This window comes from Trichechus manatus, unplaced genomic scaffold (assembly GCF_000243295.1).
Source record: "Trichechus manatus latirostris isolate Lorelei unplaced genomic scaffold, TriManLat1.0 scaffold00071, whole genome shotgun sequence".
NCBI lineage: Eukaryota > Metazoa > Chordata > Mammalia > Sirenia > Trichechidae > Trichechus > Trichechus manatus.
Genome location: NW_004444007.1, coordinates 3,864,331 through 3,882,193, shown reverse-complemented (window position 1 = coordinate 3,882,193; position 17,863 = coordinate 3,864,331). Strand labels below are relative to the sequence as shown.

General features: G+C 39.9%; 1 protein-coding gene across 5 annotated transcripts in view; it reads left to right on the top strand.

Annotated features, from left to right (window-relative positions):
• The window catches only part of MANBA (mannosidase beta), a 161,968-nt gene that overhangs the window by 28,807 nt on the left and 115,298 nt on the right, over positions 1–17,863 (top strand). For all 5 annotated transcript variants that reach the window (XR_002824670.1, XM_023734737.1, XM_004380189.2 and 2 more), the window contains exons 6-7: positions 13,857–14,032; positions 14,936–15,046. Coding sequence is in view for 4 of the 5 variants with exons in the window: in XM_023734737.1 (XP_023590505.1) it covers positions 13,857–14,032; positions 14,936–15,046 (287 nt within the window). In the remaining variant the exon portion in view is untranslated. The remainder of the gene's footprint in view (positions 1–13,856; positions 14,033–14,935; positions 15,047–17,863) is intronic.

Genomic DNA, 17,863 nt, shown 5'->3' with positions numbered 1-17,863 from the left:
AAACCTCAGAACTCTCACAGATGTCAATGAATCTGTTAAAAGCTGGTCAGGTATATGTTGACTCTTTTGCTTGGCTCTGTCTTTGACATAGAAAAGAGATATCGAATGTATACTTGTGCCTTAATGAGCTACTCATTGGTTGGGATGAGGAGAGGAGATATAAACAGTCACCAAGCTATACAAATTGTGTAATCGTCTTCCAGGATGAGAGCCACAGATGTTCAGAAAGTCAAGATCGGTGAGGATTCGAGAAGTTAGGGAAATCAAGGGTGACAGTGCAGGCAAGTGGGGCCTTAATGGATAATGCACAATGCTCAGTCCAATTACGCGCAGGACTAACGAGATGAACTCACTAAGAAAGAGTGTGGTGTGTCAGTACAAGAATTCTGTTGTCTTTAGGGCTCTGCTCATCCTGGATTGCTGTTCAGTTGAGCCAAATCTGAATATGCTAAAGGCAGATGCCAAAAGCAAATCACAGATGGTTAGTAATTGAGGAGGTTATTTGGTGCTGCTGGTGTTTTTAAACATTGTTAAGAAGACATTAAGAGATTTGATCTCAATTGTACGTATAAATGTGGCTGAATTTATAGGTCTCTAATTTAGTGCTTTTCAAAAAATTTTCTGATAAGATGTAACCTGAACTAAGGAGTTTTGCTGCTAAAATCATATAATGGTTTATTCTCCCCATCTTCCCACCTCCACCTAGAACATTTCTCAGGTATATATACTAGAATCTAGTATAAGAAGGAGTATGATTTAGCAAAGTGTTATTTACTTAATAATTTGGAAGCTTAATCATTGTTTTAGGTGGTTTCCAGAAATTACCGTGAATTCCAGGTATCTGGAAAAGTTTGAATAACATTGCTGCAGTGTAATTGAAAATTAAGTGTGAAGCTAAACATTTCTTCCTGAATATGGGTTATTAGAGTTCAGTTTACTAGTCACTAGTGACAGGTGAATTTCATTTGAATAAAATAAATTTAAATGGTGTTAAAAATTTGCAGAAAAAGTCAAAATGCCATCTCTCAAGTCAATGCAGTTTATACAGTGTACTCTCCTCTGTTCCACTTCTGTTTCAACACCAGCTGTGCATGCAGCATTTCTTTCTCTGACCTTCCCCACCTGGAGCTAGGTCTGACCTTACAAGTTAATGAGCACATTTGTCCAGACTGCCAAATCTGCCCCAAGACCTCAAATGCCAGCCACAACACCCTCACCTCTGACCTGCTGGCGACAAATTGGGGATTTTCCTACTACTTCTTCAGGGTGCCAGATCTAAGCTTGAAAGTCACTAGGACACCCTTCACTTCTGATCTGCTGGCTACAAATTTAGGAGTTCCCTCTACCTCCTCAGGATACCAGCATAAGCACAGGGGGTCTCCAGCCCCCTGCTGGCTCCCACTACTTCTTTGGGTTGAATAACTTTCTAAAATGACTCACGGAACTCAGAAGAAGCTCTATTCTTATGATTAACTATAAAGTTTTATTATAGCAAAGAGGATACAAATGAAGAAACGTGTAGGGTGAGGCCTGGGAGGTTTCCCAGTGTGGAGTTTCCATGTCCAAAAAAGGGACTCTGCTCTCCCACATGCATAGATGTCTTTCACCAAGCAGGAAACCCATGGAGCTTGCCTATCCAGAGTCTTTAGTGGGGCCTTATTACGTAGGCATGAATGATTAAATCATGCCCTCACCTCCCCTGAGGTCGGGCTCATATCACAGGGCAGGTCTTTTCTGGTTTGGCAGCTCCCACATGAATCACATCATTAGCATAACCTGTTAGGTTAGGTGTGGTCTGGAGCCTTCAACAAGGACGCTCCAAGCAGTGGAGTCACTAGGGTCCGTGTCACCAGTGCGGTAACTCATGGTGTCATCCCTCCTCCCTGGTGGGTGGAGTGGCCCAACCTTGCCCCGACTTCGTGACCCTGCCCCTCTCAGCCCCACCCCCATGGCTCCCTGCAACTCCTCCCTTCTCCCATTGGCCAAGGCGGAGACCCTCCTCTCTGCCCAATGGCAAGTGCCACTGCCTAGCTGCCCACACCCTGACCGGCAGGTGACGGGGTGTGTGTGTGTATGTGTGTGTGTGTGATGATGCGTTACCACAGTGGGTGACACCAGCCCTAGTGACTGGTGGGTGACGGGGGCCAGTGTGATGAGTTCCTGCACTGGGTGACAGGTGATACCAATTCTAGTGACACCACTGCCTTAGAGACCCGCCCCCTGATGGTGCGGGCTCGCTCACCACCGCTGCTGTTGCGGACCCTGGGGTTATTTTGGTGTCGGGGTGCAGCCAGCACCCCTCACCCTTCCCCCTAGTGATGCTACTGACGCCAAGGTTTTAGAGGTTATCTCGCAGGAACTGAGGACAAAGACCAAATTTTTTGGGTAAAGTTAGTAGTAAACCCTACAAAATTTGGTTTAAATGCAATGTAATCAATTCCCCACATCAACTACATTTTTCATGTTTTATGACTGCAGTGCATTTTGTATTCAACATAGAGAAGTCTATATTTCCTGTTCAGAAGATGTACCCTGTGTATATTAAGCAGTAATTATTATATTTCTGATTAATTTTACAGATATTGATTTGGTTAGCTGATGTAATAAAATTGAAGAATGAACTTATCAAAGCATTAGGAGAGGAACTGCCTTTAGTTTTTTCAGAAAAAAAAATTCAGTTTGTATCTGAAAGATAACACTTATCACTGAAATCAGAAGACATTTAAAAGTTGAAAGATAATTACCAAGATAATAAACTTATGTATTCTGGGCACTTTTTTTTTTTTTTTGTGGTGAAAATATCCACAATAAAATACTCTCCAGTTCAACAATTGCTACATATACAATTCAGTAACATGGGTTATTACATTCTTCGTGTTGTGTAACCATTATTGTCATCCTTTTCCAAATTATTCCACCACCATTAACAAAAACTCAATGCTCCCTAAGCATAAACTCCCCTCTCCCCCTCCCTCCCATCTTTGGGAAGCACTACTAATCTTTTGTTTGAATATATTTACTTAGTTCATATAAGTGAGATCATATAGTACTTGTTCTTTTGGGACTTACTTCACTCAACATAAAGCTTTCAAGTTTCATCCATGTTGTGGCATGCATCAGAACTTTTCATTGTATGTATGTACCACATTTTGTTTATCCATTCATCTGCTGATGGACGTTTTGGTTGTTTCTACCTTTTGGCTATTGAGAGAAGTACTGCAATGAACATTGATGTACTGGTTTCTGTTTGTGTTTCTACCGTTACTTCTTCTGGGTATATACCTAGGGTTGGGATGGCTGTGTCATATGGTAGTTCTGTGATTCCATGTTCAACTTTTTGAGGACTTGCCAAACTGTTTTCCACAGCAGTTGTACCATTTTACATTCCCACCAGCCATGGATGAGGGTTCCACTTTCTCCACAACCTCACCGATATCTGTTGTTTTCTGTTTTTTAATCATTGCCATTCTGGATGTGTATTCTGGATACTTTTATGCATTTATTTGATACATACTATGAGAGTTACTAAAAATAAGATAAAAGGATGAGTTCATAATAAAAAGCAGATAAATGTTTTATTCAAAACCAAATATATTCATTTTAAAAATTTAAATGTGAAACGTTATCAGTCAAAACTAATGGAAGCAGTGTCTGTCTCTGGGTAGTACCATTACAGATGGCTTGTATTTTAATCTCTTGCTTAACTGTCTTTTCTAAATTTTTGTATTGTGTTTATATTATTTGTATAGTGAGGGAGAAAGCAGTTATTAAAACAAACTAATCTATCCAGTGATTTCAACTTACTTAATATGAAAGGCTAACCTAATTTGGCTATGTGGCACTTTTTGCTTTCTCGCCGTTGAGACTAGAAAAAGATAACCTTTTTGCTTTTCCAAGTGTTCAATTTTTTTCTTAATTTTAAAATTAGTGAGCTTACCCCTGAAGATCAAATTACCAACTATACTTCCCAACTTAATTGTTCAGAGTATGATAGAAAAAAAGGATATTAACCTTTTAAAAATTAACTTGAAATTCCTGTGAATTAATTTACTTTACATGTGTATTTCCCTCTATTCTTAGTCCTTATAATAGTGGTTTCCAAACCTTTGCAGTTCTTAATATCCTGTTGCATTTGTTTGATTTTGCCGTAATCTAAATGATTTTTACATATGCTTAATGTTTGAGAATTAAAAAAATGATATTTGAAAAAAGTCGTAAGGTCAGAGGAAAACAGGAGCTACTGCTCTTTATCTCTTAGGCGCCTATGATTATCTAGGTATTAAGATATAACATTTCATTGGTGTTATTTCCTGTAAAACCCCATTAGAAACTATCTATTTGAATGATTCATCCTTGGCCCTAGAATATTCTACTCAGGTTTTTAAATAGCAGTAGCTGTTGTAGGACACCCATATTTTAAGTAATTCTTTAAGCAGTGGAAGATTGACCTTGATATTGAAAAGGGAAACTCAGATGCTTTTTACTTGGTATGGAAACCCAGCAGGCTCCACTGTTCTCTTCCCTTAGCATCAGTGGGGGAGTGGAAGGGAAAGTCTGGGCTGGATTTGGGTTTCCAGGGTATAGGGGGAGGGAAGATAGGAAGAAGATAGGGGTGGATGCTCCAGTTCCAAAGATTAGAACATTTATAAGCAAACAATATGTCCAAAAATGCAGGGGTGTGTGTGTGTGAGAGAGACAGACAGAGATACAGAGACATATATTCATTTATTGCATAGGGTTTCCATGGCTGTAATCTTTGCAGAGGAGCCCTGGTGGCGCAGTGGTTAAGAGCTTGGCTGCTAACCAAAAGGTAGGCAGCTCAAATCCACCAGCCGCTCCTTGGAAACCCTATGGGGCAGTTCTGCTGTGTCTTATTGGGTCGTTATGAGTTGGAATTGACTTGCTGGCAACAGGTTTGGTTTTTTGGTAATCTTTACTGAAGCAGACTGCCACATCTTCCTCCCAAGGAGTGGCAGGTGGGTTCAAACCGCCAGCCTTTCAATTAGCAGCTGAGCATTTAGCCACTACACCACCAGGGCTCTTTTTCAAAATATATAGTCAGTATATAATTAGTATGTTCTGATTCAACACTCTATTGTTCAATCTTTTGTTACCACACGTAGGAGAAAATAATACTAGAGATTTTTTTTTTCCAACGTGTGAATGTCCTTGCTTTCATACCTCCCCTAGCAGAAGTGAGCTGTGGATCTTTGACTTATACCTGGGACACGTCTACCTCCTCAAAGATGGCACCCTCTTCCATCATTTCCAGAGTAATCGATAGCTCAGGAAGCACCCTCTCTGTCATTCTAGATGACCTAGGCTTAAGTTGGAGGCGTGCAGTGTATCTCCCAGCTAGACTCTGGCATGCCTATAGAGGCCCATGTTGAAAGTCATTGCTACACTTTGCTTACAGTTTAATACACAGGATAGAATATTAAAATATAGCAGAGGTTTGTCAATCTTGCTTAGTGCTTTGTTTGATAAATATGCATGCATTTTTTTATGCATTTATTTTGAGTCATTTTTTTCATTGCTCTTTGAGCTACTTTATCCATAAAATAATACTATCCACGTGTGAAAATATCTTATGGGTAGTTAGATTGCTTGAGTAATCTATCCCCTGATAAGCTGCCATATTGTTTAAGTAAGTTTTCTTCTCCAGAACTTACTAACTTATCCTTGTTTTCGTGTGAGGGGTGGGAGGGCAGATTTTGTTTTAGGTCTGTTAGTTTTGCTTTCGTCTTCAAGAATTTTCTCTTATTGAGTAGACAAGCAGATCTGGCTGCTCAGTGAAGAAAGGGAAAAAACAGCTGTTGTAACTGTGAGCCTTCTTTCCTGGTGAATGCAAGCTGTTAGCTCTTGGAAAAGCAGCTGCTGGAATCTGCCCTATAATTCTAGCAGAAGTTCAGGAAAATACTTTGCGTTGAAATGTACACATTCCGTGGCTTGGCCATTTCAGCTCCGTGTCTTTACTGTTTCCGCCGGTGCACAGACTACCTTTCCAGTGTAGCTGTTCATCACTTATTCAACATGCAGGAAGAAGGGCACAGACAAAAGGGGGAGCTGTGAGAAGCTCGGCAGGGTGACGCTAATCAAGGCAGCTGGCTTTGAATAGCTTTTTCCCCCCAATGAGATGAAGCATCTTTTTCATCTTCTATAAGCAGTCTTCCAACGTTTGCAGATCCATCCCATGCCGACCATCCATGCTGACCTGAATGTGCCCGTCTCTGAACTTCCTTTCACTGCTGGTCCTAAACCCTCCAGATGCCATCCTGTATTCTTAACCTTCAGCGTTAGGGGCAACATCTTTGTTTGTTTTTTGGACTGGGTTACAGTTTATAGTGCTTGTCAGGGTTTACAAACAAGACATGTATTCCACTGGTTTGACAGAAATGCTCACGTCACTGTTTTCATGGCCTTGTCAGCTAGTTCAGGTGGTGCTTGTTAGTTGCTGTCAGGTCGGTTTGACTCATGATGACCTCGTGTATCAGAATGAAATATGGCCCAGTCCTGCACTGTCGCATCATCTGTGCTATGTTTGAGACTGTTGTTGTGACTGTTGTGTCCGTCCGTCTCATTGAGGGCTTCACTGGTCCTCTACTTTACCAAACATGATGTGGATCACGACAGTTTAGGCTACAAAGTTGGTATTTCAACACGTGGAGGAAGTGTGGCACCATATAATTATATATTTAGTGGAGGGTCAGACATGGTACTCTCTCTGTTTGTAGATTTCAGTGTTCTTTCTTTTTTACCAAACCAGTTGTCGTCAAGTTGATTCTGATTCATGGTGACTCTATGTGTGTCAAAGTAAAATTGTGTTCTATAGGGTTTTCAGTGACTGATTTTTTGGAAGTAGATTGCCAGGCCTTTCTTTTGAGGTGCCTCTGGGTGTACTCAAACATCCAACCTTTTGGTTAGCAGCCAAGCACATTAACCATTTACACTACCCAGGACTCCTTCTCTTTTACAAAATTCTCTTATTAAGAAGCTAATATTTCATTGTTAAACCAAAAAACCAAATCTGTTGCCGTCAAGTCAATTCTCACTCATAGCAACACTATAGGACAGAGTAGAACTGCCCCCATAGGATTTCCAAGGAGTGGCTGGTGGATTTGAACTGCCGACCTTTTGGTTAGCAGCCGAACTCTTAACCACTGAGCCACCAGGGCTCCCATTTCATTGTTACAACCCCCTAAAATGCTTTGTTTCACATTGAATGTATTTGATATTTGGACTTAGGACTCTGAAAGGCAAAAAGTACTTGTGCTTTTGGTTTTCCTTAAACAAATTTCAATTAATGTGTGCTTGGTAGTGTCACTCTTTTTGGTAGATGCCTCTGTGAGAGGCTATGGAAGGTGGAGAGCACCAGTCAGGGGACCTAGCCCTTGTGTGTGTCCAACCATTCAAGGGCTTTTGAGGGAAGCACTGCAATTAGGGTCTCCAAAACCTCATTTACAAAGTGACTGGGAGATCACCAAGTTTCTTCTGCCTCAGACGTTCCATGATTCTTTCCGTTTTTTGTAAATTAGGACAATGATTACAACTTAGTGAGGGTATAAGTGTGGAAGAACCCAGTTATAAATGAAGACATTGATACTTGAGCCTTTATTACAATCAATTAAAGTGAAGCTTAAGGTAGAGTTTGAGAATATGTCTTCCTGGTGCTTATTGACAAACTTGAATTAATTCATATGACTCAGCCATCTTTTTAGTTTTCTACTTTCCATGTCTTCTCATGCTTTTTTCCTCAAAGACTAAATTGAATAAAGATGTTTTCTTTTTTCTTGCTAACCACACCTTGAAAAATAATATACAATTATAAAAGGAGGCTGGCATTTTTAGAGAGGGTTTTAAAGGCTTATGGTGTCCTTGGGTGGCGCAAATGGTTAAGCGCTTGGCTGCTAACCAAAAGGTTGATGGTTCAAATCAGCCGGAGGTACCTCAGAACAAAGGCCTGGCTATCTACTTCTGAAAAATCAACCACTGAAAACCCTATGAGGCACAGTTCTGCTCTGACACACATGGGGTTGCCATGAGTCTAGATCAACTCAGTAGCAAGTGGTTTTTAAAGGTGAAGGTGTTGGCCGTATCTATAGGAACTGGAGAAGCCCTGGTGGCATAGCGGTTAAACTGCTTGGCTGTTAGCTGAAAGGTTGGTGGTTCGGCCCACTGGCTGCTTTGCGGGAGTAAGTCAGCTTCTGTAAAGATTTACAGCCTTGGAAACCCTATGAGGCAGTTCTACTCGTCCTATATGATTGCTATGAGTTGGAATTGACTTGATTTTTTTTTTTAAGTAGGGACTGGAGTTCTCTTGAAAATCCTTTGAATGTAGGAGCTGCATACACTAATCCAGGCTATGTGGTTGCTTACCTGTTTTGTTTTTTTAAAGAAACCTTACCAAATCAGCTCTGGAAAAGCCTGAAGATGAGTCAGTGGCCAGAGTCACATTTTAAGCTCTGCCATGCTTGAGTTGCTCATCTGGTTAAGTTTACATGGAACAAACTATAGACCCACAGTCTCTCCTTCATGGGGACAAGACATCAGCTAGGACATCACTGAGCCTTCAGGCGAGGGAAGGCCTTAAGTTGTAGAGAAGGGCAGGTCAACCTTGCCTGTCCATCCTATTTTGGTAAAGAGTTCCTGTCCTGTTTGTGCCCCAAGTTGTTTAGTCAGGTAAGGAGAAGATACGGAACATAGTATAATTGGAAGGGTGATTCTGAGTGAGTTAAAAATCCACCATTCCTACCTCATCTTTCCTACCCCAGAACTTTGTCTTTTTTTGAAATTATCTTATATTCTGCTTCAGGAGAGCCGGGGATGATAAGTATTATTTAGGAAAGGATAACTTGTCGATGCTAGGAGAGATATGATAGGAAACTGTATTCTAAAAAGGGATCTTAATCTATAAGACTGAGTTGTCCTTAATTGGAAATAGGATTCTGAATTTTTAAAATAGCAAGTGAAAAGAAATAGCCAAGTAATATCGAGAAAATTACTATTTAAGACTCTAAATGTACTATATGAACCTAAACTGCATAATCCTTAATGGACTCCTGGAAGGAATATACACAGAAAGGGCTTTACTCCATTTGGAAGAAGAGGAGAGGGCAAAAATATGTTGGTATAGTGTATCTGGTGACAACACTGTAGGCTTGTAAATCTTCATACTGGGCTTTGAATTCTGCAGCCTTCATTTCTCCCCTTAGTGGCAACCAAGGGTGTTAAACCGGATGAGCTTCAAAGGAGTACTGATGTGCCTGAGAACCTTCCATGTTAGAAACAAGAGAAACTGGGGAATTTTGTAGTGACCTTTGGGGATTGTGCTATTTGTCTTCCTGCCAGAGACAATTACAGACAGCTGATTCTCGTTCCGAAGAGAAAGTGACAGGAACAGCAGAGGAGCCTGCCTGCCTGACCTTGGTGGTTATGGGTTGGTAGGAAGTGCCCAGAGGGCAGAACTAATATCTTTGGGTAGAAATTAAAGGAAAGTAGATTTCAATTCAGACTAAAGAAGGCTTTTACAGTAGTTCAAGACTGAATTATGTTTTGGCTTTAATTTTCTGTTGCTTTCATTAGTGGAATGCATGCTGAATCATTGAGTGCATCTGAGTTTTGTTGAGGGGGGGTACTGTGGATCTTGATACATATTATGTGGGACACAGACATCCATCTGGACTCTGGGCCTATGATTACGTGGGGCACATCTGCCACTCTGGACTCTGGGAGTAGGATTATGTGGGACACATGTGTCCCTCTGGACTCTGCATCACCTTCTAGATCCCTTGACAGGTGCCTACAATGTATGGCACCCGCAAGTGAGGCATTCACGCAAACACGGAATCATTTCGAGAAATGCAATTTACAAATAACCACAGGAACCTGGAAATATAAGGCTTATCTTGCTGTACAAAAGCCAAAAGAGACAAAAACCAAAAACCCACTGCTATCGAGTCAATTCTGACTCATCACAACCCAATAGGACGGAGTAGAACTGCCCCGTAGGGTTTCCAAGGAGTGGGTGGTGGATTCAAACCGCCAGCCTTTTGGTTAGCAGCCATAGCTCTTAACCACTGTGCCACCAAGGCTCCAAAAGAGACAAAGGTTTTGCACAATCACACCTCCAGGATGCAACACCTCATACAATACCCTGTAAAAACAGTAATTTGCAGCACATGCCTGTTTCTTCAGTTTCAAACAGTTATCTGTTGGTAGCATGTATTGTCAGTGGGAAAGTAGCTTCCCAATAAACCAGACAGGTGGAAAATGCATGTGGACACTGTATGTCCCGTGGGTCATGAAAGGGATAGTCAGAAGTGGCAGAAAATGGAAAGGCTATTTTGTGAGGTAGAGATTTTTTTTTTCATTAGAGGTATTTAAAGAAAGGTTAGAGTGGCCTTCTGTTGGGAATTTTCTAGAGCAGCGGTCGGTAAACTTTTTCTATAAAAGTTCAGATAGTAAGTATTTTAGGCTTTTTGGACCATATGGCGTCTGTTGGAACTACTCAGCTCTGCTGTTGTAGTGCAAAAACAACCAAAGACAGTATGTAAACAAGTGAGTGTGGCTTTGTTTCAATAAAACCTTATTTATAAAAACAGAAGGTAAGCAGATTTGGCCTTAGACCATAGCTTGCCAACCTGTGGTCTAGAGAGACTCAGACACTAGTCAGAGAGGGGACTAGGTGATCGATCACTTTACTTCTGATTCAAAAGTTTTATGAATCTAGTGCTTTTGTGGTTAAAGACTCAGCCAAAGACATATTTGGTGCCTATTATAGCTCGATACCATTAAGACAAGTGCTCCCCCACATAATGGTACCCTCGCCTCCCCAACCCCAGTGCTTTGTCCTACTATAAAAGTATTGAGTATCACTAAGACATGGTTTTGGGGATATTATTTGGGTGAGAGGCTAAGTGTGCAGGCTTCTTTCTGAATCCCAGCTCTGCCACTTACTAGCTGTGTGAACTTGAGCAAATTACTTAACTTCTCTGTACCTCAGTTTTCTCATCTATAAAATGAAGATAATAATAGAATTTACGTTATAGGACTGTTGTGAGTCTTAAATAACTTCGTACATGTCCATAGTGCAACACAATGCCTGTCTCAGTAAGTTCTTAGTAAATGTTAGCTATTATTTTTATTTTTAAATAAGAGACAGCAAGGAAGGGCAGCAGAGGGAATATGGCAAGGAGCTAGAGGTCATGTAGCTGTCAATTTAGGGATATTTTGGAAAATAACCAGCTTTGGATCACATTGGAAACCCTGGGGGCATAGTGGCTAAGTGCTCTGGCTGCTAACCAAAAGGCTGGCTGTTCGAATCCACCAGCTGCTCCTTGAAAACCCTATGGGGCAGTTCTACTCTGTCCTATAGGGTCGCTAGGAGTTGGAATCAACTTGACGGCAACGAGTTTGGTTTGTTTTTCGTTTTTTTTTTTTTTTTGGATCCCATTGGAATGTGTGCTTCTGTTTAAAAGCAATGAAAATGGTAACTAAAAACACTTGGTAACTTAAAAAAAATGTGGTTGTACTGATGTATTTTGCTGTATCTTAGAAAAACCTGGAGGCTATGGCTGGGGAAATTGCAAAATGGGCTGGGCAGAGAAAACCTAATTCAGGCTCATTGACTAGTGTTCTTCAGAATGAATAATTTAATAACAAGAAGTAGTTCTCAAGCCTGAGATGAATTTTACTTCAGTGTGCATCAAATACATCTACACTTTTGGCTGATGTGAGATGCAAATGATGACATGTGGTGTGATCATCTCTCCAACTGGACTGGTGTGAATCTGCATTAGAAATGCCATTTATGAAGGCTTTTATACAACATACAATCCATCTTTTCTATATTTTGCAGTAAAGCCACGAATTATCAATGCCTTCCCTATTTGTAGGAGAAGGGTCCCTAAGATATTTCTCAGCTGATAACCTTCTCCCCTCTCTTCTCCAGAGAGAAAAATGGAAGCCATTAAACAGGAACTCCCTCAATTTCTTGCCACAGTCATACAATCTTAAGCGCATCTGCACCTATCACTGCTTTCTCCTTCCTTTCTGTGGCATTCAAGAATGAACCTTCCGATGTAACCAATGTCACTGAACAATATATGTAAACTAAATCCCTTGCCATAGAGTCGATTCCGCCTCATAGCGACCCTATAGGACAGAGTAGAACTGCCCCATAGGGTTTCCAAGGAGCAGCTGGTGGATTCAAACTGCCGCTTTTTTGGTTAGCAGCCAAGCTCTTAACCACTGAGGACATGAGAATCTAATTTCTTGTGTAAACTTTCACCAAAAACACAATTAAAAAAAAAAAAAAAAAAAAAAAATATATATATATATATATATATATGAGTAAAAGAACAAACCTTCCTTGGTGGCTCTGGCCCCCTTTCCCTCTAGCCTTTTTGGAGACCTCATCCTCAATTTCTCCTGTATAACCTATATACAGTGGGTCTGCTTTTCCACCTTGCTCTTGCCCAAGGCCTGCCTTAGCACACAGTCTGATTTAAAAAACAAAACCAAATATACAAATCCAGTTCTGGAGACACTAAACGGCATGAATTTAAGGCAGGATGGCGGAAGGGGGTTATAATGCACATAACATAAAACACTACTTCAAACCCTCTTGAAACCATTTTCCCCCACCCCCTAACTTCACACCCAAAGTTCCATCCCTCATGACAGCTGCCTCATCTTTTTTCCCTATAACCCTCCTCCTCAGCCGTGCTCTCCCTTCTTCTTTCTGTCCACTACTTTTCTTTGCCTCCTCTCCATTCCCAGATTTTCCTTGTGACACTTTCCATCCCGGTGTGCATCAGTAGAAATTTGGTGTCTCTCTGCTTCTTTTATTTGCATCCTGGTATATCCCCGTGCTGAGGCATCTGTCAGTTTTTATAAAATGCAAATTTGATCATGTTATCCTCTTTGCTAAAAAATCTTTTAATGACTCCCCACTGATTTAAAGTTACCAAACTCCACACATGGTCTAAAAGGCCCAGCAAGATCTTCAGTCATGGTACTTTTCCTCACCAGTGCCATCACTGCTCAAGTTCCTTGTTATGGCAAGTCTCTTTCTCTTTCATGGGTCTCTCACTTACTCTTGTGCCTAAACACTTATCTTCCTCTGCACTTGGCTAATGCATCGTCCTGGTTTCAGCTAGATGCTGCTTTCTCATGGAGGCCTTCCCTCAGCCACTGTGAATTAGGTGTCTCTCTTTTTGTGTATATTTTCTTGGAACAACCTTTTATTTCTCCCATCTAGTAATTACCACACCGTAGTACTTGTCTATGTTGCATTAGACTCTTAGCTCATGAGGAACGGGGCCATGCTTATCCTGGTACCGTTTAATTCCTACACTTAGCAAAGTACATGGCACATAAGCTTCTCGGTAAATATTTCTTGGATAAATTATCTACGTTTAAAATATAGATTTTTTACATTTTGATTAATTCTGTTGCCTATAAATTTATACCAAATTACATGGCTTCAAAACCCTCATTATTTTTCCTTTATAAAAAGGAATAAGTGTGTATCATTCTTGGAAGATTTATGTTACTTTTTCATTTGGCATTTTCTGTTTGTGTCCTACTTATAAGTTTTTGTGATTTCTAATCCTAACATTTTTAGAATGGAAGTACACATAAAATGTATGATTTTGAGTATTCTTTAGAATGAAGGATTAAACTCTTAAGATGAAAGAGAATCTCCAGTGAACTTTTTGTCATGACACCATTTGTGGAGCACTCACTGGTTTAGAAGCCACTTTGGTCTCACCCTCAGTGAATCCTGAGACTGGCAAGGCTAATGCTTAGCATATTTTATTTGCTATATATATCTTTTTCTCTTTTTGCCTTAGATAACAGTGCCCAGGAGTGGAACATTGAAATAGAGTCTTCTTTTGATGTTGTCAGCTCAAAGCCAGTTGGTGGTCAGGTGGTCGTAGCCATCCCTAAATTGCAAACACAGCAGACATACAGCATTGAACTTCAGCCTGGAGAAAGGATTGTTGAACTACTTGTAAAAATTAACAAGGTAAATGATGATACTTCCTGAGGACCACTGGATGAAAAGCAATACCTGCTCAAAAGAAATGGTTAGAAGCTAGGGGCTAAGTAGGAGATAAAAAATCTTTCTCCATGTATTTTTTCATCTTTTTCTCTATTTTTAACCTCTCATATATTTTGTGTATATAAGAGCTAACGAACGATTTTCCCAAATTTTAAGATTAGGAAAATGAAGAATATATGATTAATTTGACATTCTTTCGCCTTAAGAAGTCAAGTATGTTCTTTTTAATTTTTTTCTACAATATTTATGATATCCTGTATCACAGTATCTTAAATCTAAAATACATTATAAGCAATATTTTTAAACAGCAGTGATTATTTTTGGTGTTGTCAATTATTTTTAATATTGGTGCTTATTCTACATGCAGAATTGTAATTGTAAACTCTCATCTTTGATGGATAGAGGTAGGCTGGATTTTACCTCTCCTTTTTGATTAATGATAGCTGTGAACCAAAAAGAATGGAGCATATCAGCATTCAGTAACTTTTCAGAACTTAAGACAACTTCTGGTCTTGACTTGAAAGAAGAGTCAACCTCAAAGTCAAATTCTGCATATTAAGAACGTAGAATAAAAGTAAGCTCAGAGTGTTAGACATAGGAACAGTTGTTTTTCTTAATACTCATGTTATTCCTTCCCTCTCCCTTCATTATATTAATCCATACTAAACTCCTAGCATGTTGATTTTTAAATATTATCTATAGGTTGGTATGATTTGGCATATTATGGGTAGGGAGATTGATGCTGTTTTAGAACTCAGAATTTCTGGGCTTCTCTACATGAAAAATTGATATAAGCCTCTGAATCATTATATTATTTTGTGGAAAATATGCCACAGATTACTTAGGATGACTTATCTTTATTAACAGAATATTTCTGTGGAAAATTGGTGGCCTCACGGACATGGAAATCAGGCTGGGTACAACATGACAGTTCTTTTTAAACTGGACGAAGACCTGAATATTGAAAAATCAGCTAAAGTAAGTGAATATTTTAAAATATTTTGTTAAAAAATTTTATTTCTTGTTACAATAGCAATACAGATCTTTGTACATAATGGAGAAAACAACAAAACTTTTATAACCCCATCACTCAGAGATAATCGCTATTAACAGTTACATGTATTCAAAATCTTATGGATTTGTGTCATGTGTATTTATATTTTAAAACGTAATCTTAACTGCCATCAAATGGAAGTCAAATTACTCAATTCTTACTTTGCTTCTCTCTTTTTGCTTGTATTATAATCATTACTCACATCTCTCTGAGATTTACTCCCTAATCTGATGGGGTCAGGATCCCATCCAGGATCGACATACTACATTTGGTTGTTATGTCTCTTTAGCCTCTTTTAACCTACAACTCCCTCATCACTTTTGTTTGATTTTGTTTTACAGCATTGACATTGTAGAGTCCAGGCCAATTTTTGTAGACTATCCCACATTCTGGACGTGTTTGATTATTTCCTAGTGGTGTCGTTTCACTTGTTCCTCTCTCTCTGTAAAGGACACTTTTTCTACAGAAATGTTGTCCTGGCTCCTTTAAGAAGCCTAATCTGCATAGAAACCATCACTGTGTGAATAACAAATGACTCCTACTTACTCTTTAAAGAAAAGCTGTGGCTGACCACGATGGCTGAAAAGTGAGATGTTTTTCTTTTACAGCGGTACAGCAACCACAGTAACCTATATTTTTACACTCTGTACTAATCCTGACTGCCTGTTGCTGGGTTTGGTCCCCACTACCACACACATTTTGCTGAGGTTGTGGAAAGCCACAAAGATCCGCCATTGAAGGCCTGTCAAGGCCCACTGTGTATGGCAATGACTCCAGGAGCTGCTCAGGCAAAAGAGTTTGGACTTCTGGGAAGTGGGGAGAGCCCTGCCTCCCAGGAAGTGGCTGAGCCTGGGAACTGATGTGGGAAGATGTATAAACTGTGTTGCCGTAGAATCAACTCTAACTCATAGCGACTCTATAGGACAGAGTAGAACTGCCTCATAGGGTTTCCAAGGCTGTAATCTTTATGGAAGAAGACTGCCACACCTTTCTCCCATGGAGCAGCCAGTGAGTTCAAACTGCTGACCTTTCAGTAGCAGCAGAGCGCTTAACCACTGTGCCACCAGGGCTCCTGGAGGATGTATAGGATATGTGAATTTCATGGTAAACAAACGCTGTGATGGGTCTTAGATTACCTTTTTCCCCTTTATTTAGCAGATATTTATTGAGCATCTATTATGTGCAAGGAAGATGGTGTGCTAAGGAGATAATGGTAAACAAAAGAGACACTATCTTTTCTTGGAATTTACATGGAATTTATAGAATACTAGGTGAGAAAGACAGTAAACAAGTGATTGTACAAAAATTACAGGCAATCTTTACAGGGCACCATGTTAACTGAAACTCGTGCATATTGGAACTGTGCCCTTGCTTTGCTTGGTTTCAATATGCATGAGTTTCAGTTAATACCAAACAAAGAAAAACGAAACCCATGGCTGTCGCATCGATTCTGACTCATAGCCACCTTGTAGGACAGAGTAGGACTGCCCATAAGGTTTCCAAAGCTATAATCTTTATGGAAGCAGACTACCACATCTTTCTCCCATGGAGCAGCTGGTGGGTTTGAACCATTGACCTTTCCGTTAGCAGCTATATGCTTCACCACTTCGTCACTGGGGCTCCTTTCAGTTAGTACTGTGCAAAGCAAAGACTACCTTTATTTAATTACAGTTGCCATTATTGCTGCAAAGGAAATACTGATTATAATGAGGGAATAGAATGATTTTAGTAGGTATGTAATGAATGTTAGATGAATAAAGAGATTAAGCAAACCACATTAATTATATACATGCAATGGAAGTAAGTTAATTTGTGGCTGTCATTTGGTGGGCCCCAAATATGAGTCTGTTTAAACAACTTTGTTCATAATTCAGTGCTGAGAATAGAGATTCACCTGTGAATTAGTTTGCATATACATGTCCCTCCTTCTTCCAGAAGGACTTGAGGTGACTATGAGAGGGATATCACTCATTCTGTTTCCCTTTTTTGTCTTTCTTGACAGGAAGATCAGAGCTAAATATTAAAGTCAATTTTTTTAAAAACAAGAGAGGCTTTATTTATTAACAGGTAACAAACAGAATTAACACATAAATAAACTAAGTGAAAGAGTTCACTGGGGTTTATAAAATAGGAAACTATATTTAGGACACTTTCTGAAAAGGGAAAAACATCAAGGAGCAAAACCAAGTGTCCTAAGAACTGCCAGATAGATGGTAACTGTGACAAAGCAATGATAAAATGAGTGTGGTTGCATATGGCGTTGCCAAAGATTGAAACATTAGTTGGCATATAAGTGAAACAGTAAAGTGAAAATGTGGTGTTTTCCAGAAGAAAACATTCTCTGATGGTTACGAGGGTGGGGAGGGAGGGTGAGGGCTATTTACTAACTAGATAGTAGATAAGAATCAGGAGAAGGGAAGGACAGCACACACTACAGGGGAAGTCAGCACAACTGGACTAAACCAAAGCTAAGAAGTTTCCTGAATACAATCTAATCCTTTGAGACAGAGTAGCAGGGGTAGGGGTCTGGGGACCATGCTTTCAGGGGGCATCTAGGTCAATTGACATAGCAAAGCTTATTAAGAAAATGTTCTGCATCCTACTTTGGTGAGTGGGGTCTGGGGTCTTAAAAGCTTGCAAATGGCCATCTAAGATGCATCAGTTGGTCCCAACCACCTGGAGTAAAGGATAATGAAGAACATCAAAGACACAAGGAAAGTATTAGCCCAAGAGACAGAAAG